General features: G+C 40.3%; 1 protein-coding gene across 8 annotated transcripts in view; it reads right to left on the reverse strand.

Annotated features, from left to right (window-relative positions):
- Positions 1-27,212, reverse strand: part of ANKRD44 (ankyrin repeat domain 44) — a 321,576-nt gene that overhangs the window by 191,242 nt on the left and 103,122 nt on the right. For all 8 annotated transcript variants that reach the window (XM_027588508.2, XM_027588506.2, XM_027588511.2 and 5 more), the window contains one exon: positions 11,891-11,974. In XM_027588508.2, coding sequence (XP_027444309.1) covers positions 11,891-11,974 — 84 coding nt within the window. The remainder of the gene's footprint in view (positions 1-11,890; positions 11,975-27,212) is intronic.

Here is a 27,212-nt window from a genome sequence, read left to right on the forward strand (position 1 = left end):
CCTTGAGAAAAACCCCACCCCCTCCCTCAGGTTTCTACCCTCACTGAGTAACATCTACATTTAAGCTCTTTGTATTTCTTTCTTTTCTTTTAAGGTCAGCTGTAATAATAATATGTCTATAAAACTACAGTTGGAAAGTCCTCTGGCTGTCATAATTATATGGTTATTTAACATTTGAAATAGAAAGTAACATATCCTTGGTAAAAATCAGGGCCAGCACAGCTAATCAAACTAAAATATACTTTATATCCTTTTAACTTAAGCATGTCTTTTAAGAATAATCTGAGTATGTGATCATCTCTGATTCATTTTTAAAATATGAGTTATCTCTTTTCCACAGTTTTTTTTCTTTTCCACAAAACTTTAAAATTTCTTCTGATTACAAGTATATTCTCAATGTAAAAGAAATTAGAAAATCAAGAAGTGTCTGGAAACTTGTACTCGATTTTTATCCTAACTGAAACTAATGATCAAAAATTATTTTTTGAGCCCAAATAGCCAACACACTCTCAAGAAAGAAGGACAAAGTTGGAGGTTTCACACTCCCTGTTTCAAATTATACTAAAGAGCTATAGTATTCAAAACAGTATGGTATTGGCCTAAAACAGGCACACAGATCAATGGAACAGAAGAGAGAGCCCAGAAATAAACCCACATGTATAAGGTCAATTAATTTATAACAACAAAACCAAGAATATATGATGGGGAAGGGACAGTCTCTTCAATAAATGTGTTGGGAAAACTGGACAGGCACATGCAAAAGAATGAAACTGGATGACTATCTTGCACCTCACACAAAAATGAACTCAAAATAGATTAAAGACTTAAATCTAAGACCTGAGCCATACAAATCCTAGAAGGAAACAGAAGTGGTAAGCTCCTTGACATTGGCTTTGGCAATGACTTTCTGAATCTGACACCAAAGGCAAACACAACAAAAGCAAAAATAAATAAGCAGGTCTACAACAAACTACAGAGCTTCTGCACAACAAAAGAAATCATCAAAAAAAAAAAAAAAGCACATGTGGTTACTAGCACTGGGTGTTACACACAAGTAATGAATTGTTGAACACTACATCAAAAACTAATGATAGCTGGCTAATTGAACATAATAAAAAAAAGAAAAAAGGCTACTTACTGAATGGGAGAAAGTATTTGCAAATCATATATCTGTTAAGGGGTTAATATACAAAATACATAAAGAACTCATACAATCCAGGAGCAAAAAACCCCAATCTAATTTAAAAATGGGCAGGGGATCTGAATAGGTATTTTTCCAAAGAAGACATACAGATGGCCAACAGGAACATGAAAAGGTGCTCAACATCACTAATCATCAGGGAAATATAAATCAAAACCACACTGAGAGATCACCTCACATCTGTCAGAATGGTTATTATCAAAAAGATAAGAAATAGCAAGAGTTGGCGAGGATGTGGAGAAAGGGGAACCCTCATGCACTGTTGGTAGGAATGTAAACTGTTACAGCCACTATGGAAAATAGTTCATAGGTTCCTCAAAAAAAATAAAAATAGAACTACCATGTGATTCAGCAATTTTACTTCTGGGTATTTATCCTATGAAAACAAAAACACTAACTCAAAAAGACATATGCACCCCATGTTCACTGCAGCCTTATTTACAATAGCCAAGATATGAAAACAACCCAAATGTCCATTGATGGATGAGTGAACACAGAAAATGTTGTGTGTGTGTGTGTATATATATATATATATATATATATATATATACACACACACACAATGGAAAACTATTTAACCATAAAAAAAAGAAGGAAATCTTGTCATTTGCAACAACATGGATGGACATTAAGAGCATTATGGTAAGTGAAATAAGTCAGTGAAAGATAAAAACTATATGATCTCACTTACATGTGGAATGAAAAACTAAACTAAACTAAACCAACCTCATAGATAAAGAGAACAGACGGTGGTTGCCAGAGGCAGGAGATGGGGTGGGGGGGTAGGAGAAATAGGTGAAGGGTGTCAAAAAATACAAACTTCCAGTTACAAAATAAATAAATCATGGAGATATACAGCCTGGTGACTATAGCTAATAATACTGTATTGCATATTTGAAAGTTGCTAGGAGAGTAGATCTTAAAAGTTCTCATCGTGAGGGAAAAAAATATTTTATTATCGTATATGCCGACAGATGTTTACCAGACTTATTGTGGCAATCATTTTGCAATGTATACAAATATTGAATCATTATGTTGTATACCTTAAACTAATACAATGTTATATGTCAACTATATTTCTATTTTAAAAATTATTTTCCCAGAATTTATGAAATGAAATGTTGTTCACATGGCTAAGTAAAAAGACATGCAGTTTTACAATACTGCTGTCCAGAATCTCATATATTTTCCATCTTCAATATCAAAACAGGGGGTCCTCCCTTAAATTCCTCCAGAAGGGGGAAACATGATGGTAGAAGAAAAGAACCCTACTGAAGGGACAACAGCTCCTACCACCATCCCTCAGGCTCCAACTAATACCACAGGAAAGCCCCTCATAATGTAACATGAGATGGGGACAACTCTCGGTCTGTCACTATGGGTGATGAGCACCATGACACTGAGGTACGCTCTACACTCACGTAAACAGACAAATAGGATAAGTGCATTTAAAAAGTCATGCCCTTATATGAAATATGAGCAAGTTGGCAAGTTGGTTTGTTGGCTTTCGTGTGTGGTGTGTGTGGTGTGTGGTGTGTGTGTGTGTGTGTGTGTGTGTTATATAAATGTATTCGTTTTTCCCATTTATCAACATAATACATAATACATGTTTTTCCCATTTATCAACAAAAAAATATCAGTAACACACGAAGGAATAAACAAAAAAGCAAACATCCCACTACCCAGGTTCAACTATAATTAAACTTTTGGAGAATATTCTTCTAGACCGCTTCTTATATTTAAATATATATATATGTTTATATTTACATATTTATATATGCATATGATATGCTCTGTTTAACAACTGGCTGTTCCATTCATAAAAATATCTTGAAGATCTTACCTATCAATAAATATATGTAATAAGTAAAAATTGACATAAACCACCCCTTTTAAAGATAGCATAATATTGCCACATACATATGTCCTGAAGTATAGTTAAGACATAAAGTACTAGTAATTTCCAATTTCTTATTATAAAATACAAAGCAACAAATATATATATATATATATATATATATATATATATATATTGCTGTCCAGTGATTTCCCTTATGGTATATTCCCAGGAGTCGTGTTGCTGTGTCAAAGGGTGTACACAGCTGAATGTGGATACAGACTGCCAAACCCTCCCAAGGTGAGTACAAATTAAACTTTCTCCAAAAAGGCCTCAGAGTGTCCCTTCAACTACACCCTCCTTGAGGTCTTATTTTTCCCTTTTGCTGCTCTGACGGGCACCGTGGGGCTGTTGTATTTGAACTCTTGGGTTCTGGGTGAAGTCGAGATTGGACACCCTTTCATATAATGTTTTGGCTATCTGCATTTTTATTTTGGTGAGTGTCCTCTGTGTGTCCTTTGCCCATTTCTCTAGTAAGGTGTTTATCTTTCTCTAAATAATTTGCAAGTTTTTTTTATATATTAGGAATATTAATGCTTTTCACAGATAGTGTACCTATCTTTGATTATCCTTTAATCTTGTTTTTGGTGATGATTTAATACACAAAAGTTCACAGTTTTTATATATTCAAAGGTATCCACATTTTCCATCTTCGTTTTTATCTTTGCTATTCTGCTTAGAAAGCCCTTCCCCTCAACTGAAAAAAATATTTCTCCCTTTTTTTATTCCACTACTTCCATCTTTTTATTTTCTACCTCTAGATTTATCTTGGTATAAGAAATTAGGGAAGGGTTCAGCTTTTGATCAGCCCTTTGTCTCGACACCCTTTATTAAGTAATCCATGTCATCCCTGTGGTTTCCAAAGCTTCCTTTGTTTTATACCAACTGTCCATATACACTTGGGTCTAATTCTGGACTCCCTGCTCCACTAATTTAGTTGTCTATTCCTGTGCCAGTAACACACTGTTTTAACTGCTATACTTTTATAATTTGTTTTAATAGATTTTGTGAGACTCTCCCTTCATTGATTTTCTTTTTTAAGAGTCTTCTCACATGTCTATTCCTCTAGATACTGAAGTTTAGAAGATTTTATCACATTTCCGGAGCCAAAGTCCTATCCGCCCCCCCCCCTCCAAATTCAACTGCACTGAATTTATACATAGATTGAGAAGACTCAAAGAAAAATACAGCTCATTTATTCATATTTACATCCTCCCCTCAAATGTAGTATCTAATGTGGAAAAAAAAAAAAAGAGCCATAACCCTTTATCCCAGAGATGTTCACATTCTCAAGCTATTTACAATGTACCTCTTTTAAATGCAAGATTTTTCTTTGTGCTGTAACAATGTTTAGCAAAGGAATACTAAGGGCATTACACTTGGAGTGTTTCCAGAGTTCCAAACAACTATCTCTATTATCTGGATGGTACAAATCGCATACCCTTGTAAGATGTATCATTCACGGAGGATGACTCTTGTACCTCCAAGGCCAGTACTGAAGAAATGGAGCCTCACACTGTCGGGCGTCCCCTGGAGGATAATTAGGAGTGATGCTAACCAGACCTGCCTTCACACATTTTAAATGGCCGTGAGGCCACATCGCTGCAGCCTGCTCAGTGCCGTCTGGAGTTCATGAATCATTCTCTACAGGACACAGGTCATAGCTTCCAAACCACAGCCCCACATCCCGGGCAGTGGTCCAACAAGGAGCAGGAGATGTGACAGTATTGCCAGGCACGTGCTGAGCGAGAGGCACCTACCCTCAGGACAAAAAGCACCCCTCCTGGAGCTAGGAAGGGACCACCAGCCTCCCCGTAGGCCAGTGAGCCAGAAATACTGTCAACATTTGAAGAACACAGACCACTGCTCTCTCCAGAACATGAGACCATTGGCTTCACGCTTTGGATTTCCAGACACAGGTGGCCAGAGAAACCTTAACTGCGGAATATTTGCTGATCTCATCCACGGTTAGCGAAACGGTGGCCTGCAGGGCAGATTTGGCCCACAGATGTGTTTTCTTTGGCCTCAACAATGTTGGATCACTTTTTGGAACCAACATGTAACAATTTAAAGAGTTCCTGTATTTTCTCTTAAAAATGTAAGAAGTCTGGGCCACACCAAGCCTGCAATCCTGCATAGCAACACTCAGTGAGAGCGGAATGGGTCAGCATGCTTCTGTGACTTGTGGGACGACAGTTTGCCACTCCAGCCTGCAGCTTCCTTGTGCCCAGCAGTTTCTGATTTAGCTCTAATTTAGAAAGTGCCCAGATCTCTAAGCTAACAAAATATCTCAGGTTTTTATCCCTATTACCAATACTTCCTTTCTTTTTTTTTTTTTCGAGACACAGAGATAGAGAGAGAGAGAGAGCACGAGCAGGGGGAGCGGCAGGCAGAGGGAGAAGCAGACTTCCCGCTGAGCAGGGAGCCCGATGCAGGACTCAATCCCAGGACCCTGGGATCATGACCTGAGCGGAAAGCAGACGCTTAACCATCTGAGCCACCCAGGCGCCCCTATCAATACTTTCTGAAAAAAAAAATTAAAAAATCAAGTAAGATACATGTAAGTGAGGGAAAACACTCAAAAATCTAGAAGCTTAAAAGGCTGTGCTAGGGGCACTCAGTCAGTCAAGCATCTGCCCTCGGTTCAGGTCATGATCTCTGGGTCCTGGGATCGAATCCTCATCATGCTTCCTACTCAGCATGCAGTCAGCTTTTCCCTCTCCCTCTGCCCCTCCCCCTGCTCATGCTCTCTCTCTCTCTCTTTCAAATAAATAAATTAAAAAAAATTTTTTTAATGCTGTGCTATATAGTCTGTATTCTTAATGTTCTAGGGAATTTGACAAGATAGAATCAAGCTGAGAAAAATTTAAAGGTATTAAATTTATCACTCAAGGGTCTTTAGGTAGAGCCATATTGAACCCTTCTGAGTGGATTCAAAAAATATATTCTATTTCTAAAAGAAATAGTGCAGGAACACCTGGGTGGCTCAGTCTGTTAAGCATCTGCCTTCGACTCAGGTCATGATCCCAGGGTCCTGGGATGGAGCCCTGAGCCCCGAGTTCCACTCCCTGCTCAGCAGGAAGTCTGCTTCTCCCTCTGCCCCTCACCCTGCTCATAATCTCTCTCTCTTTCAAATAAATAAATTAAAAAATTTTCCTAAATGCTGTGCTATATAGTCTGTATTCCTAATGTTCTAGGGAATTTGACAAGATAGAATCAAGCTGAGAAAAATTTAAAGAAGGTATTAAATTTATCACTCAAGGGTCTTTAGGTAGAGCCATATTGCACCCTTCTGAGTGGATTCAAAAAATATATTCTATTTTTAGAAGAAATAGTGCAAACTTCCAGTTATAAAATAAGTAAGTCATGGGGATATAGTGTCCAGCATGGTGACCATAGTTAATAATACCGTATTACATATTTGAAAGTTGCTAAGGGAATAGATCTTAAAAGTTCTCATGATAAGAAAAAAAATTTTGTAGTTATGTGAGGTGATAGAATCTGTTAACTAGACTTGTGTGATCATTTTGATATAAAAAAATAGTACAACAACCCTACACAAACACACACACAGTACAATTACAAGTTTACTATTGGTAATTTGTCTTATTTATTTTTAGAAAACTCTTGTCATACCTTGTTGGTACAGTTCTTTTTTCTCACCTGGATCTTGAGAGTAGCAGGCCACTATCACCCAAATTGATGTTTATAGTTAAAAACTAAAGCTTTAATGGTTGTCTCCCCTTTTTTCATTATAAGTTGTTTACCAATGTAAGCTTAGCTTTCACCTCAAGATTTATTCTATTGCATTCACATATCATCCCTTCATATCTTGGAATTGGAGAGTGCAAGCAAAATGCATCAATATACTTGGGCCAGATCCTACTAGGGAAAATAATAAACATTAACAGCCAGACAAAATCATTTTGTTGTATAAATTAGATGGATTAAAATAATCACTGTAAAAAAAAAGTTTTGAAGCTACTGAGGACAAAATAAAATTGAATATGCACTGGGTATTGGAAGATACCAATGAATTATTGTTGATTTTCTTTGGTATGATAACGTGTGTGTGTGTGTGTGTGTGTGTGTTTGTGTGTATTCATAACTGTTAATGATACTTCAAAAAAGAAATAAATACCATGGGTATGCTATCACGTGAGACTTACAAATCTTAGAATTGTAGTCTTTCATGGCTGTTAAAAGACTTTAAACATCACCTAGTCCAGGCAGGGGAAGGAGGTTTCTATTTAAAAGCCAACTCCAATTTAATAGTGCTGTCCTAAGAAGAAATTTTGGTCTTTAAGACTCAAAGAAAAAAAACTATCATAAACCATTAGCAATGTTGGGTAAGGGTACAGGGTAGAAGAGTAGCCCATGTGCCACAATTGGTCTCCTTTAGAACCACCAGTCTAGTGGTCTTCCAGGGAGTTTATTACTTGTCAAGTCAGCTCATTACTTCTTTATACAGCTCTGTCTATTAAGTTATTTCTTATATTTTGATCTGGAAATATTTTCTGTAGCTTTCAACCACTGATACAATGGTAAGTCTAGTTCCATTTAACTTGACAACATTTGAACTATTTAAGGTAGTTCTCTTGTCCTTCTCAGGTCTAAAACATAAACTAAAACTGAAACAGTTTTTTCAACCCCTTCTCACATGGAATGGTGCCCTCCCTGTCTTCACCACTCACCAATGACAGGCACTAATTATCTCTGTCCCCATTCCAGTATGACACTGTACAACTGTCTGTTGGTGTCATGTTCCCAAAAATGACTTTATTGAGTTCAAATTTTGGTTTTCAGGATCTGTGCATTCATTTTGAATTCAGATACTCCACCTCGAGCTCCATTTGTTAGTCTGAAGTCTGATAAAGGCTTCTAAAATCTTTCTAGTTATCAACCACATGTCGGTCCATTTAAATGGATTTCTCAGAGTGTACACTGTCTTCCCACATTTCCAGGCCCAGGCATGCCACTAGCCAGAGAAACCACAGGAAGACTAAGAGTGCCCTTCCTGATTCTTCAGTGGCTCCTCAAATTCACCTATAGATTTTCAATCTTACACAGAGAACTTTCAGTCTTACAACTGAGACCTGAGGGACACTAACAAAGCCAGACACTATTGGACAATGTGTCCTCATTGGCAGAAATGAAAAATGGGCCACCACGAATTGGCTCAACATGAGTAAGAAAGCAAGGTTTAGTCATTCACTCAACATGTGCTGCAAAGACTGAACGGGGCCACTGAGCCAAAGAGAATGAATGACATGGCCACCATGTCATCGAGCACATAGTCTCTCAAAAGTAAATAGCTCAAGTAAAGTAGTCAGTGAGATAAAGGAGCTATGGGAGGTGAGAGCAGATAGAGGTTTCTTTGGCTGGGTAGGGAGGTGGCAGAAGAGACAGCAGAAAGGAAGGGAGAATTAAGACAACTCAGTGGAGGAAACAATAGGTCTAAAAGGGCAGATGGGACGGGAACAGTGGAGAGGTGAGAAAAAAATAAATATCAATGGGTTGAAAAACTTCGCTTGATCCATAGGGTCCATGAATACTGCCGGCGGGAAATAAAGCTTGGAAAAACACCAAGAGGCAAAGCTAAATGAGATTGTTTCCCATAGCAGGATCACCTAATCAAAGGTGATATAAATATCAAAGAAGAAGCAACCCATCAAAAGACACAGGAAGGTGGGGAAGAAAAAAGAAAGCAAAAAAAAAAAAAAAAAATCAGAACCTAGGATAAAAAGGAAAAATAAATATGGGTAAAGAAAGAAAAGCAAAGGGTGAGAAGAGAAGAAAACAGATACTGTCCTCCCGCTAACAGAAGGCACCTCTGTTATTTATTTCCCTTCCTTGACATTGAAATGTACTGGTTAGTGGCCTCTCTTCCCTCCTGAAGTGAAGCCCCAGACTTAGATTGCTAATCCTTATTTGTCTTCCATCTCCATATGCTCTTCGTTAACCATCACTTTCCCTAAACTGCCAAGCCACCCCCAGCAAGACGGTCAACACGACTGATCCAAAGAAGTACTGACAACAGAAAAGCATGACATGACGAGAACAGCTCACTGTCTCCAACATACCTGCTAAGAGAGGAGAGAATCAAATGAGGTTCTTTACACTCACCTGAGGGAAGGAAAAGGGGGATAGAAGGGGGGGGTCAACAGAGGGGAGAGGGGAAGAAAGCACTGGGACCCCAAGGAGCCACACCATCACCGGAAGGAAGTCAGGCATTCCTTCATGTATCGCTTTTCCTCCCTCTATCCCACCCCTCCCTGCTGACGTATCCAAAAGCCACACATCCCAACTCCACAACAGCACCCATTAACTGTCAGTTTGCACATCATTCATCAGTCCCTCATGATTACACTGGGCCCCTAATAGTGTCCTGCATTTCCCCTTTCAAAATGGCTGTCAGTATGATTTCTCATTGTTGGCTTCTCTGCCAACTTGCAAGCTCCAAGAGGGAAAGAGTGATCTTCTCACTGCTGTAGCCCTAGCACCCAACACTGGGTCCGAACTCAGTAAATTACTCTTAAATGAGTAAGACACTACACAGACAAATAAGTGTTATCACTCAAATTCCCTAAAATTCGGCAGTACCAAAACTTTGTGTGGCCAAGATTGCTAACTATTCATGTTCTCCAATCTTTAGGGACACAGCTATATGAATTTTGCAACCTCCCTTGTAGTTAGGTGTGGCGTGGGACTAAGTTCTGGTCAATGGGTTGTGTGTGCAAGTGATTATGCCACTTCCAAGACGATCCATAAAAATCCTCCTAAGCTCTCTTTCCTTGCTCCCTTTCCCCTCTGGCTGGCTGGACTGAAGATGAAGCCCTTGGGTGACCTTAGAAGCTACATGTTGATACCTGGGACCCTATGTGGAAAAGAGCCACCTCGCTAATCTGTTCACAAGAGAACTAAGCTTCTCCTGTGTTTGAGCAATTATCATTTGGGGTCTATGTGTTACTATGGTTAACCTATCTGATTCAGTAATACAGTTAGGTTACAACTGTATAAAGTTAAGCTTTCCTAACCCGTACCAGCCAGCAACCATTTGTCACTTTCCTAAGGAGAAATAAAGGCCATTCAGAGGACAGTGCAATCTTTCTCGGTATGTATGACTGAACAAAAGTTCTGTCTGCTCATAATCATCAGGAAAAGATAGTAACTAATTTTGCCTTGGGCTTGCCTGGGCTTGGGCCACAGCCACAAAATAGGCTAGGCCAATTCCAGTGATGGCAGGACACCCGGGCAGTCAGCTGGCTTGCCTCAGCTCCTCTCAGAAGCCCGGGTCAGGCCCCACAGGCTCTGGACAAATGCCCAACTGCCTTCTCAAGGAGTCTGGCCCTGGCCTCATCTGTGCTTACCTTGCAAAAACATCATAAAACACCGCCCCATTGTTTTCAGTGCCAGCTGGAGAGAAGCTGCCAAAAGCTTTTTCAAAAAGCCACACCAACCTGCACTCTGCCACAGGACGAGGGCTGCACGAAACGACTCTCCTGAATAAAGCATTCAGCCCACTGGACAGAGATCCCACCTCAGACAGAATTCATTTCCCTGTGGTAAAGCTCTTCTTCTGCTGCTGTGTTTGACCCTCTCTGTTGTTTCTACCCAACGCTAGAGATTTCAAAGACAACTCCTCTCCCCAAAGGACTAGAGCATTAAGGTAATTGACTTACATTAAGAGAATTAGTAGCGTGTACTGCATATAATTGCTTGTTCAATCTAGGTCTAGGAAACTATCAAAAGGGTAAATTATTGACTAATCCTTCACTTTTCTTCACTGCAGGTTTATTTCAAGAACTTCCTGATCCAGGGGCTCTTAATCTCCCAGGGGCCATACACCCCTTTAAGAATATGATGAAATGCCTTTACTTGTTCACAGAAAATACACATGTCCACAAGCACACACATGTACTACATATGATTCCAGGCTACACACAGGATGCCGAGTTCACCCACTGGTCCCAGGTTTATGGAGCCTCTAGGGCCGAGGTCAGCAAACTTTCCCTCCAAAGGGGCCAGAGAGTAAATATCTTTGGCTTTCTGGGCCACATACAGTTTGTTATTAATTACCACTCAACTCTGCTGCTGTAGCGGGAAAGGAGCCATGGCTGAGCTCCAACGGAATTTCATTTATTGACATTGGAATCTGAATGTCAAGTAACTGTCATGTGTCACAAAATATGATTCTTCTTTTCATTTTTTCCCCAGCCATTTAAAAAAATGAAAACCATTCTTAGCTGGTAGCCTGTACAAAAACAGGTGACAGACCACAGTTTGTCAACCCCTACTGTAGGGCAGAGGTTCTAGGTGCAAAAATAGTACATCTTTATTTTTACTAACTTCCAATGGGAATTTCACATTTCCTTCCATTATGAAGGTAGGCAGCCAATCTCAGTAGTGTCACCGGTAATTGTCACTTGGTCACCTGCGGAAATCACAGGTTTGCTCCTACCCCACTAACATGGTCACAGATAACACAAGATATTGACCATGCTCATCACTATTCTTCAGTTACTCTCATTATTAGATCTTCTGCCGTACCTTGCTATTTAAATGTGCTAATAGAGAAGCACATGTATTATTCTATCACAGATTTGATATTTAATATTTTGATAACTGTATTTATGTATGATTGATTTCCATTCTAACCATATATATTTTATTTTGTGGATTTGAAAACAGAATTCTGAGAAGCAGTCCAGAGCTTTCACCAGATACCAGAGAGGACCATGGTACAGAAAGGTTAAGAGGGCCTGAGAAGGCAAAACCATAGCATCACCTACCAGAGCATTCACATCTTCTGTTTTGTGGATGAGCATCCGTATCTCCTCTGGATCACCGCTGAAGATTGCTTGGACCAGTGGTGGCTGTAAACACAGGAGAATTTGAATTACAACTATAATTAAATACATTTGATTGTATTCAGATGCAGATGGCTACAAGATTTGTTCCCCAAAAGTTTATTCAACAATTATCAATTGGCAGACAAAGATGAATGTGGCTCAGACTCACCCTCACTAGAGGTCTAGTGGGGGAAATATTTGCATAAAGAAATAACTGTAACACAATTTGAAAGCCATAACAGAGAGTCATATCTAGACTGAGGCTATGAGTATGACATAAAAATTACCCATAATTGAAGACATCCTTGAAGCACCCTTAAGTTTCCCATCAAGGAAATTACCAAATCTGCCATTTTAAGCAGACAGTCTCCATTGTTCCCAACGTCTCGTTAGACGGTGTATCCTGGTACCCCCAGACAATTCCACTTCTAGAGAATGTTAATGGCCAAGTTTCTGGCCTCCTGAACATTTCTTTGTCAATGTTTGGAAAGCCCTTGAAATCATTCTCAAACGCTTCCCATAGCTTTAGCCAACACTAAAGGCACTGAGTGTTTCCGAAGTGATTACATCCCACTGTCCATACACAGTAAGTAGTGTAATGGTGGGGTGGGGATCATGAAGGGGGATACTAGTAGCAATTATTATTGAACTCACCTACATTACACAAGACCCAAAAGAGAGTAAAAGGATTTATAAAGTGCGATGGAAACACAGCTGAAAGAGAAACTAGCTCTGCTTGGAGGGTAGGTAGGGTGAGGAGAAGAGTGTATCTAGAAAAGCTTCATGGGAGGCACTTTAAAGAATGAGTATGAGTTTACAAACAGGGAAGGAAAGGCATTCTAGGCACAGGGATCAGGGTGTGCAAAGGTGTGGACATGCAAAAAAACCTGGTATCTTAGAAATGTTGCCATCAACCTGGTGACCAGAGTGTGCGGTAAAAGAGGAAAAGTGGTAGGCTCTGGGGTTGATGTTGGGCTTGCTCCACATGGTGAAGAACCCTGTTCAAAGCCAGCTCCACCACTTGCCAGCTACGTGCTGAGCCCACTTCCCATGTGTAATCTGGGGGTGAGCATGATCTTTGCTGCTCAAGCCCTCATCGGATTGCTATTAGGAACAAGTGAGATAATACATGGGAAAACCCTCTGTAACCGTACAACCCGACACAAATAACAGATACTTTTATTAAGAAATGCTTAACACTGCTAATGTAGAATTCGACAATTTTTTTTTCAAACTTTAAAAACTTCAGCAATTACATGTACAACACACACTCACACCTTCTAGAAATACTTTACAGTAGTTCTTTCTTTCTTTTTTTTTTTTTTTTTTTTTTTTTTGGTAGAGATAGAGTGTGAGGAGCAGAGGGAGAGAGAGAATCTTAAGTAGACTTCACACCTAGCGTGGAGCCCAATGCGGGGCTCAATCTCATGACCCTGGGATCATGACCTGAGACAAAATCAAGAGTCAGACACTCAACTGACCGAACCACCCAGGCACGCCCTTTACAGCAGTTCTAGTCAGCAATCAGATGACAGCAGTTTCCCAGACGTGTCTGACCAGAAGAATCACCTGAGATGCTTGTTAAAACAATGTTCCAACATCCCTTTCCTGGAGATTCTGAATTAGTCTATCTGGGGTGGGGCTTGTGAATCTATTTTTAATAAATGCTCACTTAACTCTTGGAACACTGGCCTAAGGTGAAACCATCGATACCTGCCAACCAAGGCAGTATCACCTTCCTCAATGTCTTCCAGTGCTATCCATACGAGAATCCCAGTCCCCATTATGCCTATAAATTTTTTCTCTTTTTTACCCTCCTGTTGCCTTTCCTACAGGTTCTGATGGTGTTTCTTGCTATCTGAGGCTACCAATATAAGTACTGTCCGTAGAATATAAGACTCCTTGAGGGAACATTATATTAAAAATGTTAAGTTGCAGGGGCACCTGGGTGGCTCAGTCGGTTAAGCATCTGACTCTTAATTTTGGCTCAGGTCACGATCTCAGGGTTGTGAGATCGAACCCTCCATCAGGCTCCACCCTGGGCATCAAAACTGCTTAAGATTCTCTCTCTCCCTCTGCGCCCCCACCCCCACTCTCTCTCTCTCTCTCTAAAGGCAAATAAATGAAATACAAAATAAAAATGTTAAGTTGCAGATAAATATTTTAATGTGCCAGGAATTTTTTTGCAGTTTTCCCCCTGCCACGAAAGTTTCTAGCAAATGGACAGATAGATATATCTTTCTTTTGTCCCAAATGCTCTCAATTTTACCTTCTTGCCAAGGTGTATGATTCAAAGATAGTTTCTCAAATTGCCAACAGTTAAGTAGCTGGAAAGGAGTCTTGAAAAGAAAGCAAGTTTTCTACTAGTTTGGTGTCAGCTGGTTGATCTGCCTAAAGACAAGAAGATCTTCCACATGCTTCTGACTACCTGCTAAAACCAAGTCTCTGGGTTATCTGCCCCATGGCAAGGACCATATTTCATAAAAATAAAAAAAAAAAAAACAGAATCAGACACAAAGTCAGGATTTTAACAAAAATATGAAAACTTGTTTATCTGTTCCATAATCCTCCGTCTGCTTTGCTCATGACCAAATGCTTGTGTGTACTTTTCTGCCTTTTTGAACCTGAAGAGAAAACAACAAACCCAACAGCCACATGACTTAGATGACAAGCAGGGGCAGAGTCTGACGAGACTTAATCATTTGGGGTCTACGTGTTAAATGAACAGAGATCAATTAACAGTTGAGAACTTAACACCGCTAATGTAGAATTTGACAATTTTTTTCAAACTTTAGTTTCCTTTAAGTGACCAATAATTCATGTGTCACTAGTTGGTCACTTCAAGGAAACACAGCTAGTTAAGCAAAGCCTCTCGTCACTCATTAGTATAAGGAACACATACAGATATTCTGTTGCTTTAGCTCTCACGTTTCTCAAGAAAGACAAGGGTTCTAAGCTATGGCTGGAATGTTCTCAAGGAGAGCCACCCTCTCAAGGCTGCCAGACAAGGATGCCAACACAGTCCTTCAGCAGGGAGCTTCCCAAATACCTCCACGCCCAGTCACTGAGACTATTTTGAAGGGTATCATCGAAACCCAGAATGGCGTGCACACGTGCCCAACACCTCTGGGCCTAGCTCTGCTAAAAGCTGCTTTACAGAGTACTGTCAATGCAGAGAATTTCCAGCATCCATTGGGAAGAAGCCATTCTTCCAATCCTGCAGTCACATCTATACACACATATACCCACCTGTACGTGCATTTTCACCTACACATACATACCTGTATCGACACTCATGCATGTATACACAGAGATACACATTGATTCACACAAAAATCCCTCACACTCCCTGGAGAAGAGAAAAGTGTCAGTTCTCCAAAGCGTAGAGTCTTGCTAGGCGGAGACCTCTAGCCCCAGAGGGGCTGGGTCACCACCATGACAACGTCACTGTCTTCACAACTGTGAATCCAAGCATCATGGGATTCTAAATCAGAACTTCACAGATACATGCTTTGCTAGACAGATGCTGTGTGTTTGCTTAGATGTAATTCTTGAACTAAATTACTGTGACTCTTTAGCAAGTCATATTTTTAAAAAAACACACATTATGGGTGTTTCTTTTTTTTTTCTCCACCCTCCCAAATAAAACATACCTAGAGAGCACTTTGGCATTCCTTTTTGTTGGGATTTTAATCCAATCTTGCTGTTTTATTTTTCCCTAAATACTTACCCTGAGAATAAATATTTGGGAAAAAAAGATACATCTAAATACTGCCTTCATTACATGATTTTAAGAAAGGGGGAATATTCTAATTATGATATTCTTGCTCATAAGCGTCAAGTACTTATACTCCGTTGACCATTAATTTGACAACCACTATATCTACCAGAGAGTTTGTCTTGACCTTGATAAGGCTTAGAAGCAAAGTCTCACCTGCAAACGAACACAGTCCTAAGCCTTGGTATGTACAGGTATTTCTTTATGAAGTTTCACACACTTCAACGCTAGCATATACAAAATATTAGTGCTCTGTGTGCATTAGGGTACAAAGTTGAATAAATACAAACTCATAACAAGGTTCAAAGTTGGGAAAGACAAATACTGGCAGGAAAAAAAAGGGGGGATTACAATACCATGAAACCACTGGTAGGTTATCATAACCTAAAGAAACTGAAATTCTTAAGAGAGGTATGCAATAAGTTCAGCATCAATTACTAAAATTCCCTTAGCATGCTTAGCAAGTATAAACGGGAAATGATTGCCATGTACTGTGGATATTGGCACAGTCCCTCAAATAGATTCAGAGGGCAGAACATACTTCCTGGACCTACTTGACCAATGGCACAAGTGGGATTCAATATTCAGATGGGACCTGTCCTCGACCTCTAACATCACTAACTATTCATACCCCACCGTCTCTTCCAGGAGTGTTGACAGCTGCCTTCTAGAGGTGACCGTCTGCCAGGCTGATGACATTGGATCCCACTAAGACAGAAGTGCAGAGTAGAAAGGCCCCTGGAATTTAGCAGCCATTATAAATCACGCAGCTAATCTTGCCAACACTAGGAACTGAAAATTCATCACCAAAAGCCACTTTCTCTACCCACATCCCCCACCAGCCCCTCCAATGCAATATTTTTTTTATTTTATTGTCAGTCTTTGAAAATAAAATGGGAAAACATCTGGTTTCCAAAAATAAGACATTGCATCAAATGTGTATTGATACAGTATTCCTAAACTTTGAAGTAGAGTTACAACTCCACTAGGGGGAGCAAGATGGTTAATTTCTTACCTGGGAGATAAGAGTAACTGTTCAGGTTGTGTAATTAAGACAAGGAAGCTGGAAGATCCACTTTGTCAAGACCTAAAAGAACTCAAACTTCTGAGAGAGTTCTTGGTAATAAATATGTATGTCCCCCCCCAAAAAAACAGCTTTTCTATTGATCCTCAAGGGTCCATGTTTTTAGGAAATAAGAATAAATACAATCTAAAACTCAGGTGTTAAAGTATCATTTTCATCACTTACACAACTGAATTCAACTAATCCTTTAATTACACTTTTAAAAAAGTGCTACTTGTGGCATCAGACAAGCCATTAGTTTAAGAGTAAAGCCCATCATGGGTTTCATGGAGAGAGCGCAGCTAGTTTAGAGTAGCTACTCCATCTTGCAGTGAGGTTGTGGGTCCCCCCTCCAAATCCCCTAATGAAACCACCAATTTGATTTTTGCTAAAACCTTGTATAGTGTACTTCACATTCCCTTTCTTGGAGCTGCATGTTCTTTACTAATACACTGGCTTTGGAAGACCAGTGGAGCGATAGAAGCCAACGCTGAACATCTGTGTCCTACGGTCAACGGTCAGAAGCCTGGGAAGATGATGCTCCAGCATTTCGATACAAATTCCTGGCATGCTGCCTGTCCTTTTTTTGGTTAGATTGGGTAATTAAAGATTCCACATCTGAAAGAAAATATCTTGCATTCTAATTAGGAGTGGGTGTTGGGAAATAATCAATAGCCAAGAAGAAAAAGTAATATTCTTAAACATCTGCCCATAGTTGAGTATTCTGAGCACAGTATGTCATTAAAGCAAGACAGGAGCATGTTATTAGAAGCTAATAGTTGATGCAGTAATACTCTAGCCATATGAAGCCATCAACTTATATGAACATGCTGAAACACTTCATTAGGGAACAACTGGTTTTTGTATGAGGCAGCACTTGCATTTTTACAAAAGGATAATAAAAATTTGTTCGAGTCACTAGGTTTAATGGACCAAACTTGTTAGCTCTATTCATGTGGGTCCTGCTGTGTGATCTGCTGAAAGGGTGTTATCAAGTGCTTCCTGATTATAGATCACTCTTTATTTGGGAAGAAGTTCACTCTATCACAGGAAGATAATGATGATCAGAAAGCAAAAGCTGTTTCCCTTAAGAACCGTACAAAATATACTGAGTCCCCATAAACACTTTTTTTTTAATGCAGGACTATATACATGCTGAGTAAATGTCTGAAACATTTTCAATTATTTGCAATTATTATTAAAAACCAAAGCACAAAATTTCAAGTATCAGTAACAGCCTCTATGTAGCTATCTATTAAGTCTACACTTATACCCTATTCTTATGAGAAAAGAACAACTATTTTTCGTCAGAAAATGAAAAAATTAATTATCTAACCTTTTCCAAAATGAAAATAGGATATGGAAATGAAATAGCAGGAGGTATGGGGGTGCCTGTGTGGCTCAGTCGTTAGGCATCTGCCTTCAGCTCAGCTCATGGTCCCAGGGTCCTGGGATCGAGCCCCGCATCGGGCTCCTTGCTCAGTGGGGAGTCTGTTTCTCCCTCTCCCACTCCCCCTGCTTGTGTTCCCTCTCCCATTGTGTCTCTCTCTGTCAAATAAATAAATAAAATATTTTTTAAAAAGTGATAGCAGGAGGTATGGACTATGAGATAGTTATTCAGAGACTAATGATCCAGTCTTTAAAACATCCAACCTTTGGGCGCCTGGGTGGCTCAGTCAGTTAAGCAGCTGCCTTTGGCTGAAGTCATGATCCCAGGGTCCTGGGATGGAGCCCCCCATCAGGCTCCCTGCTCAGCGGGGAGCCTGCTTCTCCCTTTCCCCTCTGCAGCTCCCCCTGCTTGAGCTCTCTCTCTCTCTCTTTCTCTGTCAAATAAATAAAATCTTAAAAAAAAAAAAATCCATCCTTTGTTGCACTTTCCTTTCCTGATATCCTCCATGGCTATTTCTCTACCCTTTAATACTGCTGACTAGCACCTTCCCCAGAGGATAGCTGGCCCAAGGCAAAAAGAAACCCAGGCATGCCAACTTCACTACTAGTCACCAGTCAGTTGCCAAAGATTAAGTAAAAGGAAATGATAAACAGCAGTACCAGTTAAATTGAAATCTGGAGGCAATGTTGATTTTTACTGACCTGAGATCTCACTCTCTTTTTCTTCCACAGCAGGGAGACTGACATATGACAGCAGACCGACCTGGAATTAAATCCCAGCCATAGTTTCCTCATCTATTAAATGGGGTTGTTAGAGCCATTTCACAGGATGTGTTTAAGAAATGGCCTAACATGTGCAGGCACCTTGTGTGCAACTCAATAAAAACAGTAATTGTGTTGACTTTGAATCAACACGCTCAAAGACTTTCACAGACAAGTACGTTTATGTTCATCCTACAAAAGGAGAAATAAGGGATCTGGAGAGATTTTTCCAAAAAATTACAGAGCAAATAAACTGAGTTAAGGATCATAAGCCATTCAACACCACCTCTAAAGCAGAGAGGCCCATCATCCTGGGAGAGAAGATTTCACAGGCAGGAGAGCAAAAATCAAGCTGAGCCTGACTTGGTCTTCGTTACACTGGGCAACCTCAAAAATGTCATACAACCTCTCTGTACTCAGGGGTCTAATCTACTGTACCAAAATAATAGCAACACCTGAAAAATGCACCATCTCCCTTTGACTGATCAAAGGGTGCCACATACTCACGTCCACTGGATGGGACATGAAATCATAATTTTACTATTCACAGTTACCATAAACACATCCAGTTATACTTTTCCTTTATGACCTCTTGATGCTCAAAAAGGAGATTGATCTCCTGGTTGGAGCTATGAGGAGGGGGTAGGATGATTTACCTGCTAGTGGCAAAGCTGAGACTAGAATTTCGTTTTCCTGATTCTCCTGGTTCATCGCTTTCTTTCGCATGTCATCTTCATGTAAGATATATAATATGACACGATATAATAGAATGAATAGATAATAAATATATGTAATACAGGATTAGAAATTCAGCCTCAGTTTCAACGTACTTCCTGTAGAGAAATATTGTATACTTTATGACTCACTAAGGAAAGATAATCACCATACAGATATATTCTCTACATATTTGTGTGTATATTAATTAGCACCTTATATGTGTGCATACATAGTGACTATATATGGGTATTTCTAGATATCGTTACTCTCAACAAAGTAACTAACAATAAAACAATCTTGCCAAAAGATGCAAAACAAAGAGGTACAAAATATTTTAAAGTAAGCGCTCAGTGCCGGTTGGAGTTAGAAATATGGAAAAGATAGGTGTTAACCTAGATTTTGAAGAGTAGGACTGGAGTAAACCTTTCATGCTGAGGAACAGCCAATGAAGAGGTTAGAAAAGTAAATAACTGGGTGGAGGGAGCATCATGCCAGCAGGAGGAGTTTTAACCCAATCTTGTGGGCAAACAGGAACTGGAGTCTTGAGCAAGAGGGCGGCACAGAGTTTTTGCAAACATTTAATCCATCCACAATGTGCGCCAAGCATCGGAGAAGAGAAGGGAGCTAGAGAACCCAGTGAGAAGACAATTGCCACAATCCAAGGCATCACAGGAAAGAACTTTCCAATCTTCCCACATTTCAGGCTCTCTGATTGCTACTTACAGGGCCATGTTGGAAACAACCGTTACTGTTGTCAGCTCTTTGATGCCGCTCTATTCCTGGATGCAGGTTTGGCTCAGCATCTTGGCCACTTTCCTTCACTCTTTATATATAGCCCAAATCTCCTGCCCCCGAGACACTAATGTTTCCAGGTGAAATTGAGGTTACTTCCTTTAGTTCCTGGAACGCTTCCATTTTTCCCCCACAGAACCTCGGTTGAAGTCAGTTCTGTTTTGTCAGACTTGTCATTTGATCCCTGAATTTAAATCATAGAATTTCAAAAATAGGCCACATCCATAAAGAGAAAAGCAAAGCAAAACAAGGCAGACATACTCTGCCAAATGCCATATTTTTATTGGGATCTGCTGCCAACTACCCACATCTTTTTTCACTCTGTCTAGTTTCAAATGACTTGAGATCAAATCAAAACTTTAGCTAAGTTAATTAAATAGTGTTTCGGAGTTAACTTTTAAAGAAAGTTAATTTAAACAAGAGCACAATGGATCCAAGAGGTCAGTTAATAGAGAATATTTAAATCAGTGTAATTTTAGTTAAAAAAAAAAAAAGAACAATACATTTCTACAAGAGTTTCCTGTTTTGAAAAACTGTTAACAGAGGTTTTATTTCCTATCTTAGTTTTGGTTACATTCTTTGTATAACTGTGTCTTCTAACACGTTGAATTCATGCAGTTTCAAATATGAAAGGTGATTTGATAATGTTAATCAATATAAGCCATTCTAGTGATTTCTGTGGGAAAAAAATTATACAGCCAGATGATTTTCAGGGTAATATGTGTATTAAGTGTAATTACTTTGTTCGGATACAGAAAGTGGTTCTCAGTTTAGAATGCATCATGCAACACAACTTTTTATTAATATCTGGTTTGTATCTCCCTTGCCATAATATAGGCAACAATAAAATAGTATTCCCAAAGAAAAGGATATGATAGAAAATGATTTATTTCTATAGTAATATTTTATTATGATCTAGAGTAATTATAATTTTTGAGGAGTATTAGAAATTGGAACCTAAGCAAAGCAATTTAAAAATAACAACAACAAAATCAATGTGTAGAAATGAAAGGCACTCACCAGGAAGGTGGCAACTTCTTGCTATATTTGAGAGGGATAGACTTACCATATATGAGATATACAGATTAAAACAATCACATGAAGTCATTCACGATTCAGGCAAACTCCAAGTTAGGTCTGTCTGAAATTTGTTAGATCCTGGATTCTTTCAAAAGCCACTTTTTGCCCAACCAAGTCATTCCAAAGCCCATGAGAACTTCCCCTTAAACTTTCTACTTCCTCTCTGTAGTGCTTTTTCTTTGAATTCCATATGCATTCCTTAGAAAGGGAGAAAGCAGTCACACTCCACCACCTCTCCACAGGGAGCCAGGTGGAGGATCAGGGACATGTATGAAACTGAGTCACCTTCCTGGCCCTAGCTGTTTAAACCATTCTCGAAGGCAGGGCATTGACCAGGACCATTAGTCTCTGCCTGAGATGCCTGGAGGGTCCCCTTGTGCCTACAAAACCAGGAAGGTCATAGGATGCAAATCCATCAGGGATTCTCTCCATTTCCCTATCCAATGTCCTGGCAAGGGTTCAGTAACAGATGTCAAAGGGAAATGATAAGACAACAGGAAGAGAGGAGTCCAGAAGACTGAAAAACATTAGATAACGAAAATGGGAAATTTTGCCAAAAAATAAAAAAGGATGGTCACATATTTCCTTGCAGAAACACCAATACAGTTCGTATTTCCTTTACTTCTCTACATAGCACCCTGCCAATAAGAGATGAAAGATACGGGGTTTTTTTTTAACTTAATCTGGTGTATTTCAGATATTAGCCATATTCAATTCAATCCAATAAAGACTGATGAAACCTAAGAAATCTACTAAGCTTAAGAAATTCAGACACTGAGGGGCGCCTGGGTGGCTCAGTCGTTAAGCGTCTGCCTTCGGCTCAGGTCATGATCCCAGGGTCCTGGGATCGAGCCCCACAGCGGGCTCCCTGCTCAGCGGGAAGCCTGCTTCTCCCTCTCCCACTCCCCCTGCTTGTGTTCCCTCTCTCACTGTGTCTCTCTCTGTCAAATAAATAAATAAAATCTTTAAAAAAAAAAAAAAAGAAATTCAGACACTGAGATGGTATAGTCAGCCCCTCTGTTGAAGGCGTTACCAAGGTGTAGGAGGAAATATACGAGCATACACAACTTGGGTGTAAGGTAAAGAGCACAGAAGCACATGAAGAAGGGAGAGCGATCACATCTGGTCTACTGGAAGATGTAGTCTTTGAAATGAATACTTAACATTAGAGAGGATTTCAACAGGTAGAAATGGACAGAATGGGAAGTGGGTGGTCCTACCTCAGAAGAATGTGAACAGATGCTGGGAAGACTGAGCATGCACAGAGAACAGTTTCATTCGGCTGGAACATGAGACGAGTGAGGTAAGCTGAGCAGCAGACATGGGTCATATTACAGAAGGCTTTGAATGCCAGGCTAAGAAATTGGGACCCTCTTCTATAGCACTGGGGAATCATGCATGGTTTTTGAGCAGGAGAGTGACCTATGTGGTGTGCTTTGGAACAATCTCTGGAAATGAATGATGAGCTGGAAGAAAAGACTAGAGTGAGACAAAAAGTTAGGTGATTTCAACAACAGTCTAGGCGAGAGGTCTGGGGATGGAGTGCCCCTCCGTGGTGAGAGAAGCGTTCTAGATGTAGATCTAAAAGGTAAATGACTATCCCCACCATTAAGTCAGCAAGAGCTAGCCACTCAGGCATGGCTGCCTCCACTCAGAAAGACTCTCACCAGCTTCCACTGCGGGATGCAGGGCTCTGTGGAGCAGAGCCACCTCAACCACCAGCTGAGGAGCACCGGAAGTTCTGCAGTATTTGCTCTCTTGACTTTTCCACTTACGCAAGCCCCTCCAGCTGCTTACGAGGTTCTGTTCAGCTCTGGGACAGGAAGCTCCTAGGGCTCTGAAGTCAGTTAGCATCTCGCATCTGTACAACCTGCCGCTGCTCTCCCTAGGTTTGGGTAAAAAGAAAACTTACCTTCATGTCATAAGCTGAGGACAAAAATTAACTCAAGTATTGTGCTATCTTTATTTACTAATTCTAAAGTTTAGATAAGAGATAAAACTCACTTTTTTTTCCCCAATCATACCATGTTTGGAAAGTAGAAAGAAGTATTCAGGGGCAAGGGACTTTCTAATGCACAAAAACCTCTACCATTTTCTCTTTCTCTTCTATTTGCTGGGCTTTAATCTCAGTAGTTGTCCTATTGCAGTAAGGCAAAGACAAGGAAAAGAAAAAACTTAATAACGTGTCCTACCACCAATGTTCACAGCCTAATGTGTATCCCTCCACTTCTCTCCCCATGTTCCTGCTGATACATAAAAATATAGATTTAGATGGAGGAGGTTACAATGTTATCACAAAAGTGGGATTTACTCTTTCCCTTTCTTGCTGTTTGTAAAAACAGTAACCATACTGAGGACATCCCCGGGATCAAGACTTACGGGATTAACACATTTCTTTTCATTGCTATATAATACTCCATAACATGGATATATCACAATATATTTAATTATGCCCCTTTGGATGAACATTCCTGTTGTTTCTAGTTTGCGCTGCAACGAACAAGCCTCTATCAGGATCTACCCTGGCCAGTGCATTTCACAGAAAAGTGCTACCAGAGCTGAAGGCATTTTCTGAATGCCTACTATATGCTATTTTTATAAAATATACAAAAGAAATGTGTGACATAGTCCCTTCCTCAGAGAGTGCCAAATATAGCTGGGGAAATAAGCCTAACCCACACAAAACAATTAAACTGTGTAACACAGGACTGAACCACGTCCCAAGCACTTCACGCAAATGGGCGCCAAGTTTTCCCTCTGCACAGTGACAGACGAGAGAGATGGCTCAGAGGTCCTGTGAGCCTTACCATTCTAGGGGCCTTCTCTGATTCAGGAAAAAGTGGAAACAAGAAGAGCTAAGTCAGTTGAACAAGGCCTGAGAATGGTTTAGATCAAGGACAAAAAAAATTGTCTTCTGGAGTGACAAATGAGCCATATATATGATTTTAGACACGTATATGCTCAGGAGAATGACAATAAGCAGCTCCTTCTCTAAGTCACTGCATTTCCAAACAGCTTCTCCTATATTCTTCCCACCCCCACCCAGCCTCCGCAGAGAAAGACCTAAAAGAATCACAAGCTTAACTGCCTCCGAGCATTACACTTATGCTGATTTAAAATGCGCTACTTGCAGCCAGCATAAACTTCTACATTCTCTCCAAATCTCTTCCCTCCCTGTCCTTCCCATGCCCTACCCTAACCCTGCCAACACACACACACTCACACACACCCTCACACTCACACATACACATACCCCACCTTGTTCTGTGCCCTTTAAACAATAGCAGTCATTTACACTGTTCCTGTCCATCTGGAAAATAACATGAACAACATGAAAAGTAATAATGAAGTTTAAGTGATTATAATCCAACCAAAATCTGAAACTCTGTTAAAAGCATTGGTATTGATAAACCAGCCACTACAGCGCTAGTCTTCCACTCTGTGTTGCAATGCTATGTTTGTAACTCACCAAGTCCACTGAAATAAAACCATATTTAATAACATGTTTTAAATTTCATCATACTGGTAAATAAGACTTGAGAGCTCAGTGTTTATGCCAGATAAGTATTATGCCTTGATAGTGTATCTAAGTAGCTCTATGAGAAAGTTCTGAAAATGAATTAGGCATAAGAAAAGGAATGTGTTTTTTATCTCAAAGACTCGAGATTTAAAAGTTGCATGTCATTTTTAACTGAGGCAGTGCCACAAGGAAGTCTATGATTCTTTTTTTCACCAAATTTAATCAGGAAAAAAACCCACAGATGGGTCCAGGTGATGGTTAAGCTCACTCTGTGAGAACAGCAGGGCCACCAAGCATGTTTCTGGTCTAAAATTAGCTTTCCATGTATTTTTTAAACTTTAGGAAAACAAGATTTACTCCCAGGATGTTAACTTCAAGGCCAAGTTCAAAGACATAATCTTGATAGTCATATTGCAGAAAATCAGAGTTTTTAATAAGAAGAGGGAATTACTGACTTCCAATAGAACCTAATTTGCTGCGGGGCGCCTGGGTGGCTCCGTTGGTTAGGCATCTCCCTTCGGCTCAGGTAATGATCCCAGGGTCCTGGGACCGAGCCCACATCAGGGTCCCTGCTCAACGGGAAGCCTGCTTCTCCCTCTGCCTCTGCCCCTTCTCCCCGCTCGTGCTCTCTTTCTCTCTCTCTCTCTCTAACAAACAAACAAATAAATAAAACCTAATTTGCTGTGTGTTTTTATTTAGCAGTAGGGGAAAAAAAAACAAAAAACAAAACCTCAACCTCTGTTGCACCAGTCCAACCACAAAGGCAACTGAGGTGTGAGACTGGGTATTGGGGAGGTAGTCAGGGTCCAGATGCCTCCTGTCACCTCACTGAACATAAATGAGGTGGCTCCCCACTCCCTTCTCCTCACCAACCTCCTTGTGACATCAGGTAAATGGTATGGAGACTCCACTAGTGCCTTTGCAGGTCAAATCTAGATTTAGGAATCTGCAACACACACCTAACATCAAAGCACTTAGCAACCGTTACCCAGTCAATACACAACATTCCAGCGGTTTAAAATGCAAAATAAGATCATGGTTCCTTTGAGATCGTGGTCCCATTGTCCTGACTAAGGGGAACTTTTGGCTGCCCTTCCTCCTCCCAAGGATAGAACTGGGGGCTTGGCCAAAGGCAGTAAAACCAGGGTCTCATGGGACAGAAACAGCCTGCCTAGACGTGTTGAGACCTGTTCTCTCTTCTAGAGTGCTCTGAGTTCAATTGGCATGCGCAACTACGTTTCTCCTCTTAAGTCATGACCAATCAAAAACATCAAAACAAGTCCAATGAGGGAAGTGGAGAGAAATGATCTGAGGAGCCATAACACTTGGGTTTATTCTAGCCTTGATGAGTCGGTGTCAGACAGCTACGGCAAGTAACAAAGCTAGCAGAAACCTGTTTCCTCACCAGAAAAGATGAGTTCAAAACTACCAACTCCCTGAGGACAAGAAGGGGAAGACCAGATTTTATGAGGAAAAAACCCACCAATGGGTCCAGGCGATAGTAAGCTCAGCCTATGAGAGCAGCAGTGTCACCAAGCATGTTGCCCACAGCAGGGGAAAGAGCAGGACCAATCCACTTGAAACTGGTCAGAATATTGGGATAATCACTAGTACGCAGTTTTAAAGTATCTTTTTTTTTTTTTTTTTTTTTTTTTGGAAGACCTGCCTGGGTGCAAAAGAAATTTGGCTAATGGTTCACGGCTGGGTTGCAGAGAAGAACCTCCTGGGAACCTCCTGAGAAACCTCCCATCCTAATGAGTCTGATGCAGTAAGTCAGAGATGGAAATTCGAGCACAGGCACGTTGAGAAGGCTTTCCAGGCAACTTGTGTATGCTCCTCAAACATGCCACACTGAATCTGATCCTTCATATCAACACCTTAGAAATATTACACTTTGGGGGCACCTGGGTGATTCAATCAGTTAAGCATTTGCCTTCAGCTCAGGTCACGATCCCAGGGGCCTGGGATCAAGCTCTGCATTGGGCCCCCTACTCAGCAGGGGGGTCTGCTTCTCCCTCTCCCTCTGCTCCTCCCCCTGCTCATGCTCATGCTCTCTCTCCTTCTCTCTCTCTCTCAAATAAATAAACAAAATCTTAAAAAAAAAAGAAATATTACACTTTGACCCCACAATCCCACTTCAAGGAAGCTATCCTATAGAAAT

Source organism: Zalophus californianus, chromosome 3 (assembly GCF_009762305.2).
Source record: "Zalophus californianus isolate mZalCal1 chromosome 3, mZalCal1.pri.v2, whole genome shotgun sequence".
Classification (NCBI taxonomy): Eukaryota; Metazoa; Chordata; class Mammalia; order Carnivora; family Otariidae; genus Zalophus; species Zalophus californianus.